The sequence below is a fragment of the Lonchura striata genome, chromosome 28, assembly GCF_046129695.1.
Source record: "Lonchura striata isolate bLonStr1 chromosome 28, bLonStr1.mat, whole genome shotgun sequence".
In the NCBI taxonomy this organism is placed as follows: Eukaryota; Metazoa; Chordata; class Aves; order Passeriformes; family Estrildidae; genus Lonchura; species Lonchura striata.
The window spans coordinates 6,153,696-6,170,583 of record NC_134630.1 but is presented as its reverse complement, the minus strand read 5'-3'; the positions used below and the strand labels follow the sequence as shown (position 1 = coordinate 6,170,583).

Sequence of the window (16,888 nt, the reverse complement as noted above, 5' to 3'; positions counted from 1 at the left end):
CGCTGGTGTCCCCAGGGCTGGGTCCTGCGTGAGGAAGGTGATGGTCAGCGCTGGGGGTGGGGTGAAGGAGCCTGGGGGTGCCACCGTGCGCCCCCCCAGCTGCCCCCCAGGCCCCTCACCTGTGCCGTGCCCACCAGGCTGAGCCAGGCCAGCAGCAGCAGCCGCCAGGACCTGCGGAGCAGAGAGCCCTGAGCCCACCAGGGACAGGGACAGGGGGGTGGCACCGGGGTGTCCCCCGGCCCAGCATCACCGCCGAGCCCCCCCGGGGACCCCGGCGAGGGGCACGGGGGTGAGGGGGGCAATCCCAGACCCAGCGCGGGGGTCCCCAGGGCGGGATGTGGGGTCTGGTGCCACCAGCGGGGACGGGCGGGTGGGGGACACTGGTGCTGGGTGGTGACACAGGCTGGGTGACGCCGTGTCCCCCACGCGTGCCCACGCGGCCCCGGCCCGGGCGACGGCCCCGCCGCCCCCGGGGCCCCGCGGCGGGCGCCGGGCCGGGATCGCTGCCTGCCGGGGCAGGACCAGACCTGCTCGCCGGGGCTCCGCGTCGCTCCCCGCGCCGGATCCGGCCCCGCCGTGGGGCGAGCAGGGTGGGGGGCAGCGGGAGGCCCCCGCGCCCCACAGCGCTCGATCCTGCAGCACCCCAAAGCGCCCAGCCCGGCGCTGTGGGAGGCGCCGGGAGGGTGCGGGGGGTGCCGGGGTCCCATCCCCGTGTCGGGGAATCCCCCGGCCCAGCCGGTTCCGCCCCGCCGCGCAGCTCCCACGGCGACCGGGGGGACGCGGGTGGCCACCGGCAGCCCCCGGCTCTGAGTCCCCCGAGCAGGACACGGAAAGGGCCGGGGGGGTCGCGCTGCTGCCACTCCAGGGGGGTTTGGGAGCGCCCGGACCCCGCCGAGGCTCGGGCGATGCCGGGTGGGTGATGCCCAGACCCTGCCGGCAGCGCGGGGGGCACCGCGTGCCTCAGTTTACCCCAGTAGCTCCAGGGGGGGGGCGCGCGGGGCCGCGGGGCGGGGGTTCGCGAGGGTTAAAGCAGAAATCAGGAGCTTACCCAGCACCGTGGGGTGCCCCGCGTGGGTCCGAGCCGCCCCCACGGCTCTCCCCGGCCATGCCGCCCCTCGTCCGCGGCGTCCCGGCGGCTCGGTCCCGGCTCGGCGCCCCGGCGGCGGCGAGCGGGGGGGACCCGGGGCGAGCGGGCATCGCCTGCGCAGCTCCGGGGGGGCCGGGCGAGGCTTCCCCCCCCACCCTCCCCGTTCGCCGCCCGTCCCTCCCCGCCGCGTTATTAATATCCAGCCCCAAAGGTGCGCCCAGCCCTCCCCGGCCGCCCGTTAACCCTTGGGGGCCCGGAGCTCCGGCGGTCGGGGGGGTGCTGGTGGCATCCCGGGGGGGCGCGGGTGCTGCACAGCGACATCAGCGCCCCCCGGGACCCCCTCAGCCCCAGCGGCGGAGGGGAAAAGGCACCAGGAGCTCCGGGCGCGGTCGGATCCCCAGCCGGGACCCCCCGGTGCTGGGCATCCCCGAGGGCCGGGACCCCCGCGGGGGTCTCCGCTTCATGATCGGGGTCTTCTGAGGGGGCTCGGGGGGCCGGAGCGGTGGGTGTTGGGTGCGGGGGGGGGCGCGCAGCACCCCTGGGCGCCATGGGCACCCGCAGGCTGGAGCTGAAGGGGTTACAGTGGCGGGGTGCGGGTGTCCCGCGGGGTGGCAGAGCGGTGTCCCGGTGTCCCGGTGCCCGGCAGAGCGGGCAGGATGTTCCCGGCGAGCGCAGGGGCTGAGCCCAGCCCCGGCCGGTACCTCCGCGACGAGGGCAGCGGGACGCTCTACAAGCGGGGACGGCTCCTGGGAGAGGTAAATCCCCTGAACCGCCCCTCGCCCCCTCCCCGCTGGGCACCCGGGGGTGGGGGAGGTCCCGCACCCCCCAGGAGGGGTCCCCGAGGTGTCCCGATCCAAGGGGGACCCACCCCATCCCCTCTGGGGAAGGGGAAACTGAGGCACAGGACTGAGCCCCAGCAGCTCCGATCCCTGGGGCTCCTTGCCCCACGGCGAGGGGCACCTGGGTGGGCACCCCAACCCTCGGGACCCTCTCGTGTCCCCCCGTTGCCGCGGGGTCACTCGCAGGGCACCTTCGGCCGCTGCTACCAGGTGACAGAGGTGACCAGCGGCCGGCTCTACGCGGCGAAGGTCATCCCGCGGGCCCGGCTGGCCGCGGCGGGCACCGGGCACCGGGTGAGTCCGGGGGGACGATCCCCGGGGAGGGGGGACAGCGCCCGTGGGGTCCCCGCAGAGCCGCCCGGTGCCCCTCCCCGCGTGCCTGGGTGGGTTCCCGTCCCCGCGGGGTGCGTGCGGGGGGTCCCCGGTCCCCGAGGGTCCCGCCGGGGCTGCCGGGCTCCTGTCGGTGCAGGTGGAGCGGGAGCGGGAGCTGCAGAGTCGCCTCCGCCACCGGCACATCGTGCGCCTGCACGGGCACTTCGCCGACGGCGGCCACCTCTACCTGCTGCTGGAGCTCTGCAGCCGGGGGGTGAGACCTGCACCCCGAAACCGAGCCCCCGAACCCCGAAACCGAGCCCTTGAACCCCGAAACCGAGCCCTTGAACTCCGAAACCGAACCCTTGAACCCCGAAACCGAGCCCTTGAACTCCGAAACCGAGCCCTTGAACCCCCAAACCGAGCCCTTGAACCCCAAAACTGAACCCTTGAACCCCGAAACCGAGCCCTTGAACCCCGAAACAGAGCCCTTGAACCCCAAAACTGAACCCTTGAACCCCAAAACCGAGCCCTTGAACCGTGAAACTAAACTCTTGAACCCTGAAACTGAGCCCTTGAAGCCTGAAATTCTGCACCCCAAAACTGAGCCCTTACACCCCAAAACGGAGCCCCAGAACCCCGAAACCGAGTCCCTAAACCCCAAAACTGCCCCTAAACCCTGAAACTGAGCCCCTACACCCCAAAACTGGACCCCAAAACTGAGCACCCTCAGGCCGGGGTTTCAGCAGGGCCCAACCTGGTGCCTCGCTCTGTCCCAGTCCCTGTCCCTCCATCATCCCCTGTCTCGGTCCTTCTGTCCCGTGTCCCTCTTCATTGTCCCCAGTCCTTCCTGGCTGTCACAGCCTCTGTCCCCAGCCCCTCCCGGCTGTCGCAGCCACTCTCGCTCTGTCCCCAGTCCCTGTCACTCCATCCCCCGTCCCGGTCCCTCTGTCCCGTGTCCCCAGCCCCTCCCGGCTGTCCCAGCTGCTGTCGCTCTGTCCCCAGTCCCTGTCCCGATCCCTGTCCCCCTTCATTGTCCCCAGTCTCTCCTGGCTGTCACAGCCTCTGTCCCCAGTCCCTGTCCCGTGTCCCCCTCCTTTGTCCCCAGTCCCCCCCGGTTGTCGCAGCCGCTGTCGCTCTGTCCCCAGTCCCTGTCACTCCATCCCCCGTCCCGGTCCCTCTATCCCGTGTCCCCAGTCCCTCCTGGCTGTCCCAGCCGCTCTCTCTCTGTCCCCAAACCCTGTCCCGTGTCCCCCTCCATTGTCCCCAGTCCCTCCCGGCTGTCGCAGCCGCTGTCGCTCTGTCCCCAGTCCCTGTCCCGTGTCCCCCTCCATTGTCCCCAGCCCCTCCCGGCTGTCGCAGCCGCTGTCGCTCTGTCCCCAGTCCCTGTCACTCCATCCCCCGTCCCGGTCCCTCTGTCCCGTGTCCCCAGTCCCCCCCGGCTGTCGCAGCCGCTGTCGCTCTGTCCCCAGTCCCTGTCCCGTGTCCCCCTCCATTGTCCCCAGCCCCCCCCGGCTGTCGCAGCCGCTGTCGCTCTGTCCCCAGTCCCTGTCCCGTGTCCCCCTCCATTGTCCCCAGTCCCCCCCGGCTGTCGCAGCCGCTGTCGCTCTGTCCCCAGTCCCTGTCCCGTGTCCCCCTCCATTGTCCCCAGTCCCCCCCGGCTGTCGCAGCCGCTGTCGCTCTGTCCCCAGTCCCTCGCCGACACGGTGCGGGCGCGGGGCCGCCTGACGGAGCCGGAGGTGCGGTACTACCTGCGGCAGCTGCTCTCGGGGCTGCGCTACCTGCACGGCCACGGCCTCGTGCACCGGGACCTCAAACTGAGTGCGTGGGGGCACCGGGGGGTGACCGGGGGGCGACCGAGGCGGCTGAGGGTGACACCACGCCCGTCGCTCCCTGCACAGGTAACTTCTTGCTGACGGAGCGGATGCGGGTGAAGATCGGGGACCTGGGGCTGGCAGGGCGGGCGGCACCGCCCGGGCGGCGCTGGGGGTGAGCGGGGCCGGGGGGGCTGCACCGAGGGGGTTTCGCCCCGCCCGTGTCCGCCGGGGTCACCTCTCCTGTCCCCCCAACTCAGGGCACTCTGTGGGACACCCAGTTACCTGGCCCCGGAGGTGCTGGACCGCAGGGGACACGCGGGACCCTCGGATATCTGGGCCCTGGGCTGTGCCCTGTGAGAGGGGCTGGGGGGAGAGGGAGAGGGGAGAGGGAGAGGGGAGAGGGAGGGTGGGATGAGGGGAGAGGGAGGGAGGATGAGGGGAGAGGGAGGGAGGATGAGGGGTGATGGAGGGAGGATGAGGGGAGATGGAGGGAGGGTGGGATTATGGAAGGAGGGTGGGATTCAGGGAGATGGAAGGAGGGTGGGATTATGAAAGGAGGGTGGGATTCCGGGAGATGGAAGGAGGGTGGGATTCGGGGAGATGGAAGGACAGCAGAGCTGGAAGGAGGATGGAGAGGCTGGAGGAAGAGTAGAGGAGCTGGAGGGGGGACAGGGGGCTCAGGAGGAGGCCAGGCACGCTGCGAGGAAGAAGAGGGGTGATGGAGGGAGGACGGAGAGCTCGGAGGGAGACCAGAGGGGCCAGACGAGGGCCAGCGACACCGGCGGGAGGAGCAGCGGGTCGCTCCCGCCCGGCCTCCCCAGGTACACGGCGCTGACCGGCCACGCCCCGTTCGAGGCTCGCCGCCGGGCCGAGCTCTACCGGCGCATCCGCAGCGCTCGGTACCCGCTGCCCCCGCAGCTCTCGCCCCGCGCCCGCGCCCTCATCGCCCGCATGCTGCACCCCGAGCCCGCGGCACGGCCCAGCCCGGAGGCGGCGCTGGGCCACCCCTTCCTCACCCAGGTGCGGGCCCGGGGACACGGGGGACACGGGGGACACGCGGGGACACTGAGGCACGCGCGGGGGTCACCGCCTGTCGCTCCCCAGGGTTTCACGCCCCGCACGCTGCCACCCTGCGCCTGCCACTCCGTGCCCATCTTCGTGGGACAGGAGCCCCTGCGCCGCATCCTGCGGGGGATCTGGCGGGGGTGCGGCTGCGTGCCTGCCCCTCCCCAAAGGACCCGAGCCCGAATTTCCACCGAGGAAAACCTTTATTAGTGCTGGGAACCGTCTAAAATCCAGTCACGGACACAAGCGGGGCGGGACGTGACCAGTACACACACACACACACACACACACACACACATACACACACACACACACACACACACACCAGTTTGCCCTTGAAACGGTTAACAGGAAAAAAAACAACCCCGGAATCCAAACCCCAAAATAAAAAGGAGCTCTCTTCCCTGCCAGCCTGGGATGGGGATGGGGAGGTGCAGCTCCACGTCCCGGTGCTGCTCCTGGGACTGGAGAGGTGCCAGGTCAGTGGGGACACTGGAGAGGGGACAGAGGGAGCTGTGGGCTGGGAAGGAGGGAGGAAAGTGCATGGTTTCCCTGTTCAGCTTCACTTCTTTCTCTCTCTCTCTGGAGAGAAGAGTCGGGGAAAACGATGAAAGCTCAGTAAAATAGGACACTAAAAACACCCAGGGGCAGCGCGGGCGGGCAGCGCCCGGCCGTGCCTGAAACACGGAGGGAGGGACAAGGACAAGATGCTCCAGGTGGCCCCAGCAAGCACCAAGGAGCCTCTCCCGGACCCCAGGGGTTGTCACCGACCTTCCCGTGTCACCAGCAGGGCCTGGGGGAGGGAGGTGACAGCAACACTGTGCACTGGGGGGAGCCTTGTCCCTTTGGTGACAAGGAGAGGGAACAAGGAACAGCCCGGGGCGCCGTCACTCGTGTCCCCAAACCACGGCAGAGCGGCAGGGATGGATCTGAGAGCCCTCAAATCACATCTGAGAGCCTCACGCAGTGCACAGAGGCTGGAAGGGCTGGGACACAAATCCCAGCTCCCCCCTTGGAGCTCCTCAGCCCCCGAGGAAGCGCCCCAAGACCTTTCCCAAGCCGGGAGCAAAGGCAGCCTTTGCCCTGGGGGTCAGGAGCTTTGTGCCACGCAGGCTCTGGGGACACTGGGGACAGCCAGGGGCAGGTGGCACAGCCCGGCCTGGCTGCTGTCCCTCCCGGCAGCTCAAGACCAGGCATGGAGCCCACGGGGTATTTTTAGCCTGGCATTTGTGTTGTTTGAAGCTGTCAGCTCGGTGTTTTCAGTCCTAAACACAACCCTGCCCTGGCCCAGCCCCCTCGGAGCTGACAGCAACAGCAACACCCTCGGCTGCCACAGCCCGAGCCCCCCAACGCCCTGGGGTGGCCCCAGGATGACCTCGAGATGGCCCTGGGACATCTGACAGAGGTCACGTCCCCAAATTCCCTGCTCTGGAACACCTGCACCGGCCACCTCTGTCCCCCTGCCTGGCAGGAAGGTCCCTGAGGGGCTCAGGGCAGGATGTTCCAGTCAATTCCCTGTGGTTTTGAGCTCTGGGATCTCCCCATCTTTGCTGCTCAGCCAAGAGCTGCCCAGAGATGAGGAGAGCAGGACTGTCCCTGCCCTGGTGACAGTCATGTCTGTCCCGGGACACAAACCAAGCCGAGGTGGCAACAACAACAACAACAACAACAACAACGAGGTTTCTTAAAAGAGAAGGGATTTAAAAACAAAGATTCAAGTTTGGGAACTCCCCCTCCTCCCCGGCACCAAATGAGGCCAAAAACTCACCCTTGTGCAGAAATCAGGTTCAAAGTTCAGCCAATTGGTGTGGGTGACCCAGAGCCCTGGGGTGACCACAGCAGGTCATCCGTGTGTCACCACAGAGCCCCGGGGTGACCAGGGCACAGTCATCCGTGTGTCACCACAGAGCCCAGGGTGACCAGGGCAGAGTCACCTGAGTGTCACCACAGAGCCCAGGGTGACCAGGGCAGAGTGACCCGTGTGTCACCACAGAGCCCAGGGTGACCAGGGCAGAGTGACCCGTGTGTCACCACAGAGCCCAGGGTGACCAGGGCAGGTCATCTGTGTGTCACCACAGAGCCCCGGGGTGACCAGGGCAGGTCATCTGTGTGTCACCACAGAGCCCCGGGGTGACCAGGGCAGGTCATCCGTGTGTCACCACAGAGCCCAGGGTGACCAGGGCAGAGTCACCTGAGTGTCACCACAGAGCCCTGGGTGACCAGGGCAGAGTCACCTGAGTGTCACCACAGAGCCCGGGGTGACCAGGGCAGAGTGACCCGTGTGTCACCACAGAGCCCAGGGTGACCAGGGCAGGTCACCCGTGTGTCACCACAGAGCCCCATGGTGACCAGGGCAGGTCACTCGTGTGTCACCACAGAGCCCCATGGTGACCACAGCAGGTCACCTGAGTGTCACCACAGAGCCCAGGGTGACCACAGCACGTCACTCGTGTGTCACCACAGAGCCCCGGGGTGACCAGGGCAGGTCACCCGAGTGTCACCACAGAGCCCCGGGGTGACCAGGGCAGGGTCACCCGAGTGTCACCACAGAGCCCGGGGTGACCAGGGCAGAGTCACCCGAGTGTCACCACAGAGCCCCATGGTGACCACAGCAGGTCACCTGAGTGTCACCACAGAGCCCTGGGGTGACCAGGGCAGGTCACTCGTGTGTCACCACAGAGCCCCGGGGTGACCAGGGCAGAGTCACCCATGTGTCACCACAGAGCCCATGGTGACCAGGGCAGGGTCACCCGTGTGTCACCACAGAGCCCGGGGCTCCCAAAGCCCAGGAGGGGCTCGGGGCATGGAGGGGCAGCTCCAGGCAGGGGTGGCCGGGGCTGTTTGGTGACAGGAGCCAGGCCAGGGTGGGTGCGTGGGCAGGAGCTTCCCCTGGCAGGGCCCAGCAGCACCTCAGGCCGAAGGCACCGAGCTGCTCTCCACCTTCAGTCCCTTGCTGGCCAGGAAGGCGTCCTGCTTGGGCTCCCGGCCCAGGAACCTCCTCAGCATGTCAGCCGCGTCCACGGAGCCGCCGGGGTGCAGGATGCAGTTCCTGTAATCCATGCCCACCTGCGGGCACACACACGGGGCGGGCAGGGCTGGGACACCCGGCCTGGCTCCCGCAGCCCGGGCACGCAGGCAGAAACCTCTCCCTACCTTGCAGTTCATGATTCCCTCCTGCTTGAAGCGGGTGTGGAACATGTCCATGGAGTACACCTCGCTCCAGAGGTAGCCGTAGTACTGGGCGTCGTAGCCCCCGGCCAGGTGGCCGAAGGTGGCCGGCATGTTTGTACCTGAGGGGACACGAGGGGTGGTTTTCCCCATGGAAAATCCCCCTCTGCAGTGCTGTGCTCACAGCCCAGGGCACAAAGGGAAGAACTTTCCAGGTTTTTCCAGCCCTGCTTTTCCCGGAGCCAGCAGGAACCATCCCCCATCTGAGAGGAACCTGCTGAGCCAGGCTGGGAGGGACAGAAGGGTGGCAGCCCATACCTGGGGTGGCAGGGACACCCAGCACCTCTTCACAGAGCTGGGCAAACACCTCCACGGGGTCAGCCTTGGTCTGGGTGTGCAGCGCCTGGTCCACCTTGGCCAGGACGATCTGGCGCAGGTTGAAGAGCCCTGCTCCAAAAAACGAGGAGGAGAAGGGAAACTGAGGCTGGAATGCTGCCTGCAGGAGTGTCACCGAGGCTGGTGGCACCTCTTTGTCCCTTCCACGTGCCAAGTCACCCTCTCTCTTTCCCACTTGTGGGTTCCTTCCCCCCATCCCCTCAGAACCCCCAGCACCACGGCGAGCAAGGAAAAGCCTTTCTGTCCCCAGCCAGGTCACCGAGTGTCCCCTTGCTGTCCCCACGCCCAGAGCACGTCCGTCCCCTCCCACCTGTGTTTGCCTGCCGGGATTTAATGAGCTTCTCCAGCAGCTCATCCGGGATGGGGCTCCCCGTCTTGTAGTGCCTGGACATGCGCAGCAGCGGCTCCTTCTCCCACACCCAATTCTCCAACATCTGGGACGGGGCCTCCACGAAGTCCCGCTCCACGTGCGTCCCGCTGAACATGGCAAACTCCGCCTGGGGGACACGGCCGGCTCGGAATTCCAGGGGAAAACGGGCTGGGGGGCAGAACCCCAAGCCGTGCCAGCGCAGGGAGGCCTCACCTGAGAGCACAGCTGGTGCATGACGTGCCCAAACTCATGGAAGTAAGTCTCCACCTCGTCGTGCTGCAGCAGGGAAGGGGCGTCCGGCGTGGGCTTGGTGAAGTTGGCCACCATGGCGGCCACCGAGATTTGCCGGCTGGAGTCCGGCAAGAGGCAGCCGGGCTGGAGGCCGAAGCAGGCGGCGTGTCCGTACTTCCCTTCCCTAGGGAGGGACAGGAGGCTCAGGGATCCCCCCAAAACCCACACACAGCCATGGCCTGCCCCGTTGTGGTCCTCTGAGGAGCTCCCGGTGACCGCCCTGGTGACACCTCGGTGACACCTCGGTGACATCCCTGCCCCAGCACGTGGCACTCCCTCCCCTCCACACAACTGGGAGCAGGAATCTCCTCTTCCTCAGGCTCTGCTCCCCCTGCCCCAGCCCTGCTCCCGGATTTCCCCCCTCCCCAGGCCTCACCGTGGGTACAGGTCCAGGTAGAACTTCCCGATGGTCTCCCCGGAGGACGCGTCCCTCACCGTGTAGAGCTGCACGTCCTCGTGCCAAACCTGAGCCTTCTCCTCCAGGTGGAAGGTGAGGCCCAGCAGCTCCTGGTAGATGGCCAGGAGGCCCGTGGTGACCACCTGCATGGGGAAATACTCCTTGAGCAGGTTCTGGTCCACGCTGTACTTGGTCTCCTCCACCTGGTTCATGTAGTAGCGCATGTCCCAGGCATTGATGCGGTTGTCGAAGTCCAGCCCGCGCTTCTCGCACTCCTTCTTCTTCAGGTCCAGGATCACGGCCCGCTCCTTCTCCCCCAGGGGCTTCAGCTTCTGGGCCAGCTCATCTGGGGAAGCCAGGCAGGGCTGGGATCAGGGATCAGAGCAGCACACCCGGCCCAGGACGTCCCTGCTTGGCCCCAGGACCTACCCAGGAACGTGGCCACCGTCCGGCTGCTCTTGGCCATGTTCATCTCCAGCACGAAGTCGGCGTGGGTGCTGAAGCCCAGCAGATTGGCCTTCTGAGCCCTCAGGTCCACCAGCTCCTTCAGGATCAGGCAGTTCTCCTGCACGGCAGAGTGAAGCACACGGGGGAGAAGGGATGTGGCTCTCAGATTCAGTTAAAGAAAGAAACTGAGAGTTTCTAGCCAAGCAAAAACCTGGGAAAGAGCTGGGGAAGAATGTAAATAATTCTTTATCTCTCTTGTTTTTCACACTGTTTATAGTTAAGTTCTATCACTGTGTGTCAAGCACTTTGCACCAATGCTGTGGGTTGTTTTCACTTCAGAACCAATGGATTTGATCCTTGTGAAGCTCTGTATAAAACAGCAGTGTATTTTGAATAAATCAGAGTTTTACTCTCAGGAGTTGGTCCTCACAAAGCTCTGTATAAAGAGCAGTGTATTTTGAATAAATCAGAGTTTTACTCTCACAGCCTTCTGGTCAGAGTCTCCTCATTCCCGTCCTGCCTCGACAGCGACAAAGGGAAGCAGTGTGGAAAGAAACACAACTGCCAGGGGAGATCCCCTGGTCAGCCCCACCGACCTCTTTGCACCTGGAGTTGAACATCTCCTCCACCTTCCTCCTGGTCTCGGGCACGTAGCACTTCTTCAGCAGGGGGAAGTAGTGTGGGTACTTCAGGGTGACCTTCAGCTTCCCATCCTCTGTCTTCTCCAGGGAGTTCAGGAAGTCCTCAGGGAGCCCCCCTGGGAAAAGAGCAAGGCAGGGGCTGAGGGCGAGCCCGGGATTCTGCAGGAATGCTCTGGGATCATCCAGTGCAGGCACTGGGGGCCCTGCCAGCAGAGCACTCCATACCTAATTCCTCCCTGGAGAAGGGCAGGAAGGTGGTGTCCTCGTTGAGGTTCTTGTTGAAGTCGATGCACAGCACGCTCAGCTTTTTCTTGATAGCTTTGATTTTCTTCAAAACGCAGAAAAATCGGAGAAAAGTCAGAGCTGGGGAGGGGCACTCAGGCTGTCCCCACCCTGCTGAGCTGCCCAGCCCAAAGGGGCACAATTAAAGATGGTGAGGCAGCAGCCTGGAAAGGCTCTCCAGGCTCACACCTGGCAGGGATCAGCCACCTCAGCAAAGTCCTGCCTGCTCCCTGCTGCTTCAGGAGCTGCAGTAACCTCCTCTCTCCTCATTTCCCATTTTCCTCTGCTTTTAACCCAGTTTTGAGCTCCTCTGCTGGTGCATGGTAAGAGATGGAGGCCCCCGAGCAGCTCAGCCCTCCCCACCTCAACTCCAGCCCTTGGCACGTGGGGATTTGGTGCCAATTCCCCTATTTCACCTTCTCAGGAATTCCTAAACCCCCATTTTGTTAACATCACCCTTTCAACGGAAAGGAAAAAGGGAAAACTGGAGACATCACCCAAAACCACCGGAACTGGGGGCAAAACACAAACCTGAGCTCAGACCCTGCCCTGAGCCCTGCCAGGACGAGGAGGGAATGGATTCAGACTGACAGGAAGCAGGATTAGATGGGATATTAGGAAAAAAATCCTTCCTGTGAGGGTGGGGAGGCCCTGGCGCAGATTTCCCAGAGGAGCTGTGGCTGCCCCTTCCCTGGAAGTGTCCAAGGCCAGCTTGGAGCAACCTGGGACAGTGCAAGATGGGCTTGAAGGTCCCTTCATCCCAAACCATCTTGGAACTCTGTGCTCTCACCTCCTGTGTCTCCTCAGGGAGGTGGAGCCCGTTCCTTTTTCCCAGCTTGATCAGCCTCTCCAGGTACCTCTTTGCCTCGGGCTTCAGGGAAGCACTCTCTGCTTTCTCCTGCAAAACAAAACAACTCCTCCTCCTCAGGGAGCTGCAGGAGCAGGTGCTGCAGGAAGATGCTTCCCAGTGGGAGTTCTGGGAACACCAGCAGATGGAAAAGCTCCAGGGAAGGCTCTGGTTTGGTGCAGAGGTTCCTGTGTCACCTCAGGACATGGGTTCCTCCCAACTGTGGAAATGCAGAGTTTCCCTCTGGCTGCCCTGGGACCCTGGCAGGGGTCAGGAACCCCCTGGACAGAGCCCCCAGAGACACTGGCTGTGATCTCTGGCCATGGAAAAGAGTTTTCAATCTTACATCCTGCGGACAGGATGAATTACCAGCTCTGAGGGTTTGATATAAGTAACAATTAAGTGTGGCACGGGTGCAAAAGTAAAATTTTAGGATTCTAGATGAGGGGTCCAAAGGGGACAAGATGGAGGAAATTGGGTGTGCCTTGTCCTTTTTCTCCTTCTTCATGCCCTCCATGTCTCACTGTGGTGTTGGCATTTTTCTGTTGGTTCAGGCTGGGCACACACTGTCCAACGTAGGTGACAGATATTGGCACGTTCTTGTAAATGCAGCCCAGGGAGTTTCTGGTATTTAATGTTTGTAACATCCCACTGAGGGCAGAGCCCCACACGCTGCCCTGCAGGACAGAGCTGGGCAGGGCAGCAGAACATGTGAGAGATAAACAGAATAAACAACCTGGAAACCAGCACAGACCAATTATGGCTGATTCTTTGAAAGACAGAGACTTTTACAATCTCAGAATCATCAATACCACAGATTCCGACACCAGGCTGCTTTAAACACGTCACCTTTGTGCCCCATCAGCATTTTGGAGGGGGATCACCACTGAGATGGGTTGGATTTCCCAAAAGCCCCTCAGCAAAGAGGGGATCAAGGCTCTGAGTGGAGGCAGAGCCCTCAATCCCAAATTTCCCACCCCTCCCTCTGCCGTGCCCACACCCCACTCCTGCATCGTTCCCTTCTCAGCTCTGGGATGAGGCAGAAGGATCTGCTGGAATTCCAGGGGGTTGCAGGTGGCAGAGGACGTACCTGGAGCCACACAATCCTCTGGTACACGTCCTGCCTCATGCTCATCTCCACGTCGAACTCCGAGAGCTTCTTGTCGGCCTCGGTGCTGGCGGCGCGGGTGGCCTTGCAGGGGGACACGTGCTGGGGGAAATCCAGCATGTTCCTACGGACTGGCAGGAGAAAAGGGGACAGGGATGGTGGCTCCACGTCCCAGCACACGCCCGGAGCCAGGCTGGCAGCCCCAGAGCCTTTTCCACCACGCTGCAGGGGAGGGAGGTGGGATGTGGCTCCTGCTCCCTTTGGTGCCTTCCCTGCTGCCCAGCACATCCACCCTGCTGGATTCCCGCCACAATCCTCCCAAAATCCACGGGAATTCTGTGCCTGTGAGCCCCCAACAGCTCTGCCCCAGCTGTGGCAGCACGGGAGGTTTGGGGAGGCCTGTGCAGGGCCAGGAGTTGGACTCGATGCTCCTTTGCAGCTGGAGGAATTCCACGATTCCTGATGGCAGCAGCATTCCCTGCCTCCTTTAAAGCTCAAAGTGGGACAATCCCTTCCCGCAGACACTTCCCAAAAAAGCCACCATGCCCCAGGTGCGCCCTGTCCTGACGCAATTCCACGTGGGAAGGCAAGGAGAACATTCCCTGCTGTTATCCCTGCAAAAAGCTCCAAGAGCAGCACTCCAGGTGCTCTCCAGGCACCTGGATTCTGCCCCCAGCAGAAGCTGAACAGGCAGCTCAGGCAGGGAAGTGCTGACAGCCGTGCTGAGGTGCACATTCCTCCTGCTGAGCAAAAGGAATTATGCTTTTTCCCCAATTATTTTAGGGAAAAAAGAACTGGGAGAGGAGGAGGACGAGGCTGCTCCCGGCCCCAGACAGGTGGGGCAGCTCGAGCACAGGGAGCAGCCCAGGTGTCACGAGGAGGGGCCACAGAATTGTCACCCTGCTGCAAATAATCATCCAGAAAGCCACCAGAAGAGCACAGTTTTGGTGCCATCACGTCGTGGTACTCCCCACCCCTAAAAAAATGCCAGCGGGATTGATTCTCCCAAAAAAAATCACAGCAGGATTGAATCTCCCAAAAAATGCCAGCAGGATTATCCTCCCAAAAAAATGCCAGCAGGATTGATTTTCCAAAAAAAATCCCAGCAGGATTGATTCTCCCAAAAAAATCACAGCGGGATTGAATCTCCCAAAAAATCCTAGCAGGATTGATTTTCCCAAAAAGTCCCTGCAGGATTTATCCTCCCAAAAAATCCTAATGGGACTGATTCTCCCAAAATATCCCAGCAGGACTGAGTCTCCCAAAAAATCCCAGCAGGATTGACTCTCCCAAAAAATTCCAGCAGCAAACAAGGCACATGGAGAGACATTTGTCCACTGTCCCAGGGAAAATTGAGGAAGGAAGTGAGAGTTTTTGGGATCTTTTCTCTGCTCCCACTGGTGACACGGGAAAGCTGGGACAGCTTTGGGGACATGGCTGCTCCTGCTGGCCTTGGGTTAATTTGCTTTTCCAAATCTGCTCTTTGTGCTGGCTCCTGGTTGTGTAAACATTAACTGGGAATAAAACCAACATTCTGCTGGCAGCCACGGGGAGAGAAAAGCAGGTGACAGCACAGAGCTAAAAAAAAAAAATCCAAAAATCCTAATAATCGTAGAATGGGTTGGAAAGTCTCTCAAAGCTCAGCCCTGCTATGGGCAGGGACATCTCCCACTATCCCAAGCTGGCCTTGGACCTTCCCAGGGATGGGGCAGGCACAGCCGCTCTGGGCAAGCCGAGAACCTCCCGCCTTCCCGGGAAGAGGAAGGTGTATCCCACCTGTGCATCCCATCCTGTGCCAGCAGGAACAGCTCCTTCCAGCCCAATCCCACAGATCTCACCTTTGTACCCCACCCTCTTCCAGCAGGAACAGCTCCCCCAGCCCAATCCCACTAATCCCACAGATCCCACCTGTGCATCCCACCCTGTGCCAGCAGGAACAGCTCCCTCAACCCAATCCCACCAATCCCACAGATCCTACCTGTGCATCCCATCCTGTGCCAGCAGAAACAGCTCCTTCCAGCCCAATCCCACAGATCCCACCTTTGTACCCCACCCTCTTCCAGCAGGAACAGCTCCCTCAACCCAATCCCACCAATGCCACCTGTGTATCCCACCTTCTGCCAGCAGGAACAGCTATCCCAGCCCCAATCCCACCCTTTGCCAGCAGGAACAGCCCCCTCCAGTCTGATCCCACTGATCCCACCTGTGTATCCCACCCTCTTCCAGCAGGAACAGCTCCCTCCAGCCCAATCCCACTAATCCCACAGATCCTACCTGTGTATCCCACCCTTTGCCAGCAGGAACAGCCCCCTCCAGCCTAATCCCACTGATCCCACCTGTGTATTCCACCTTTGTATCCCACCCTCTTCCAGCAGGGACAGCTCCTTCCAGCCTGATCCCACTAATCCCACTGATCCCACCCTCTACTGGCAGAAACAGATCCCCCAGCCCAATCCTACCAATCCCACCCTGTGCCAGCAGGAACAGCCCCCTCCAGCCTAATCCCATTGATCCTACTGTGTATCCCACCCTCTTCCAGTAGGAACAACTTCCTCCAGCCCAATCCCAGCAATCCCATCCTGTGCCAGCAGGAACAGCTCCCTCCAGCCTGATTCCACAGATCCCACCTGTGCATCCCACCCTCTTCCAGCAGGAACAGCTCCCCCAGCCCGATCCCACTAATCCCACAGATCCTACCTGTGCATCCCATCCTGTGCCAGCAGGAACAGCTCCCCCAGCCCGATCCCACCAATGCCACCTGTGTATCCCACCCTTTGCCGGCAGGAACAGCTCCCCCAGCCCAATCCCACAGATCCCACCTGTGTATCCCACCCTTTGCCGGCAGGAACAGCTCCCCCAGCCCAATCCCACCCTCCTCCAGCAGGAACAGCCCCCTCCAGCCTGATCCCACAGATCCCACCTGTGCATCCCACCCTCTTCCAGCAGGAACAGCTCCCCCAGCCCAATCCCACCCTCTTCCAGCAGGAACAGCTCCCCCAGCCCAATCCCACCCTCCTCCAGCAGGAACAGCTCCCCCAGCCCAATCCCACCCTGTTCCAGCAGGAGCAGTCCCCTCCAGCCTGATCCCACCTGTGTACTCCACCTCCACGTCCGCCAGAGCCTTCAGCGTGTTCTCGTAGGAGACCTCCCCGCGCTCCTGGGCTCCCACGCGGTCGTACACCAGCTTGGTGCTCTCGGTCAGCTCGGCGGCCATGGCCTCGATCTGCTCGGCCGTCAGGTCCCAGCGCAGCTGGCTGGCCACGGGCCGCGGGGCCTGGCCGTCCACGACATTCCCTGCGGGACAGCGGCGGCGACAGCTCGGGGGGAGCATTCCGGGCAGAGCCCGGCCGCCGGGAATCGGCGGCGGGATCGCCGAGCGGGCGCTCCTCGCCCCTCCCGGTCCCGAAACCCGACTCCGTGCCCCGCCGGCTGCTCGGGGACGGGGCCACAGAGGTGACCCGCGGGGAGAGGAGACCCCGGCCGGCCCGGGGGACCGGCCCCGGCCCGGTGCTGCCGCCCCATCCCTCTCCCCTCACCGCTCTCCCCGGTGCCCCCATCCCGCCGGTACCTGTCGGCGGGGCCATGTCGGGGGTGCCGGGGGTACCGGGAGGCCCCGCGCTGCTGACGAGGCCGGGAGGAAACCGGGCCGGCCCCACGCACCGAGCATGTGCCCCGACCGGAGAGGCGGGCGGGAGAGCGGGGCATGCTGGGAGCCTGGAGGACCGGGCCGCTCCCGCCGCGCCCGCGCCGCACCGGGGCCGGGCGGCGGGGGCGGCTCATCCCCGCCGCGACCCTCCGGGCCGGCCGGGAGCGGGCGCGGG

General features: G+C 63.6%; 2 protein-coding genes and 1 long non-coding RNA gene across 4 annotated transcripts; 1 reads left to right on the top strand and 2 right to left on the bottom strand.

Moving 5' to 3' along the window:
* Position 1: 1 nt before the first annotated feature.
* LOC144247587 (uncharacterized) lies at positions 2 to 1,094 on the bottom strand. The gene is made up of 3 exons (XR_013341213.1): positions 1,049 to 1,094; positions 120 to 171; positions 2 to 24 (listed from the first exon to the last, which is right to left on the bottom strand). It is a non-coding gene; the product is annotated as an uncharacterized LOC144247587 (long non-coding RNA).
* A 649-nt stretch (positions 1,095 to 1,743) lies between these two features.
* On the top strand, positions 1,744 to 5,525 carry LOC110483735 (polo like kinase 5 (inactive)). The gene is made up of 7 exons (XM_031507100.2): positions 1,744 to 1,842; positions 2,113 to 2,220; positions 2,396 to 2,512; positions 3,930 to 4,059; positions 4,140 to 4,227; positions 4,877 to 5,075; positions 5,160 to 5,525. Exons 1-7 carry the CDS (start codon positions 1,744 to 1,746, stop codon positions 5,328 to 5,330), a joined length of 912 nt encoding a protein of 303 aa, XP_031362960.2. The 3' UTR covers positions 5,331 to 5,525.
* A 1,271-nt stretch (positions 5,526 to 6,796) lies between these two features.
* Positions 6,797 to 16,813, bottom strand: THOP1 (thimet oligopeptidase 1). 2 transcript variants are annotated; one of them, XM_077788817.1, is made up of 13 exons: positions 16,636 to 16,813; positions 16,158 to 16,361; positions 13,050 to 13,198; positions 11,903 to 12,010; positions 11,056 to 11,158; positions 10,786 to 10,946; positions 10,172 to 10,307; positions 9,722 to 10,088; positions 9,268 to 9,469; positions 8,995 to 9,181; positions 8,607 to 8,735; positions 8,274 to 8,410; positions 6,797 to 8,186 (listed from the first exon to the last, which is right to left on the bottom strand). In XM_077788817.1, exons 1-13 carry the CDS (start codon positions 16,649 to 16,651, stop codon positions 8,031 to 8,033), a joined length of 2,055 nt encoding a protein of 684 aa, XP_077644943.1. In that variant the 5' UTR covers positions 16,652 to 16,813; the 3' UTR covers positions 6,797 to 8,030. The 2 variants fall into 2 exon arrangements, with proteins under 2 accessions (XP_077644943.1, XP_077644942.1); XM_077788816.1 differs by lacking the exon at positions 16,636 to 16,813 and having other exon boundaries at positions 16,158 to 16,398.
* Positions 16,814 to 16,888: the final 75 nt, after the last annotated feature.

Bases quoted from the DNA above. Each gene is read 5' to 3' on its own strand.
- THOP1 (XM_077788816.1), bottom strand. From the start codon at position 16,398: ATGCTCCCCCCGAGCTGTCGCCGCCGCTGTCCCGCAGGGAATGTCGTG. The intron at 12,011-13,049 runs GTACGTCCTCTG...TTTGTTTTGCAG, and splicing joins AGAGGATTGTGTGGCTCCAG to GAGAAAGCAGAGAGTGCTTC. The intron at 11,159-11,902 runs GTGAGAGCACAG...TGCGTTTTGAAG, and splicing joins TCCCTGAGGAGACACAGGAG to AAAATCAAAGCTATCAAGAA.
- LOC110483735 (XM_031507100.2), top strand. From the start codon at position 1,744: ATGTTCCCGGCGAGCGCAGGGGCTGAGCCCAGCCCCGGCCGGTACCTC. The intron at 1,843-2,112 runs GTAAATCCCCTG...GGTCACTCGCAG, and splicing joins GGGGACGGCTCCTGGGAGAG to GGCACCTTCGGCCGCTGCTA. The intron at 2,513-3,929 runs GTGAGACCTGCA...CTCTGTCCCCAG, and splicing joins TGGAGCTCTGCAGCCGGGGG to TCCCTCGCCGACACGGTGCG.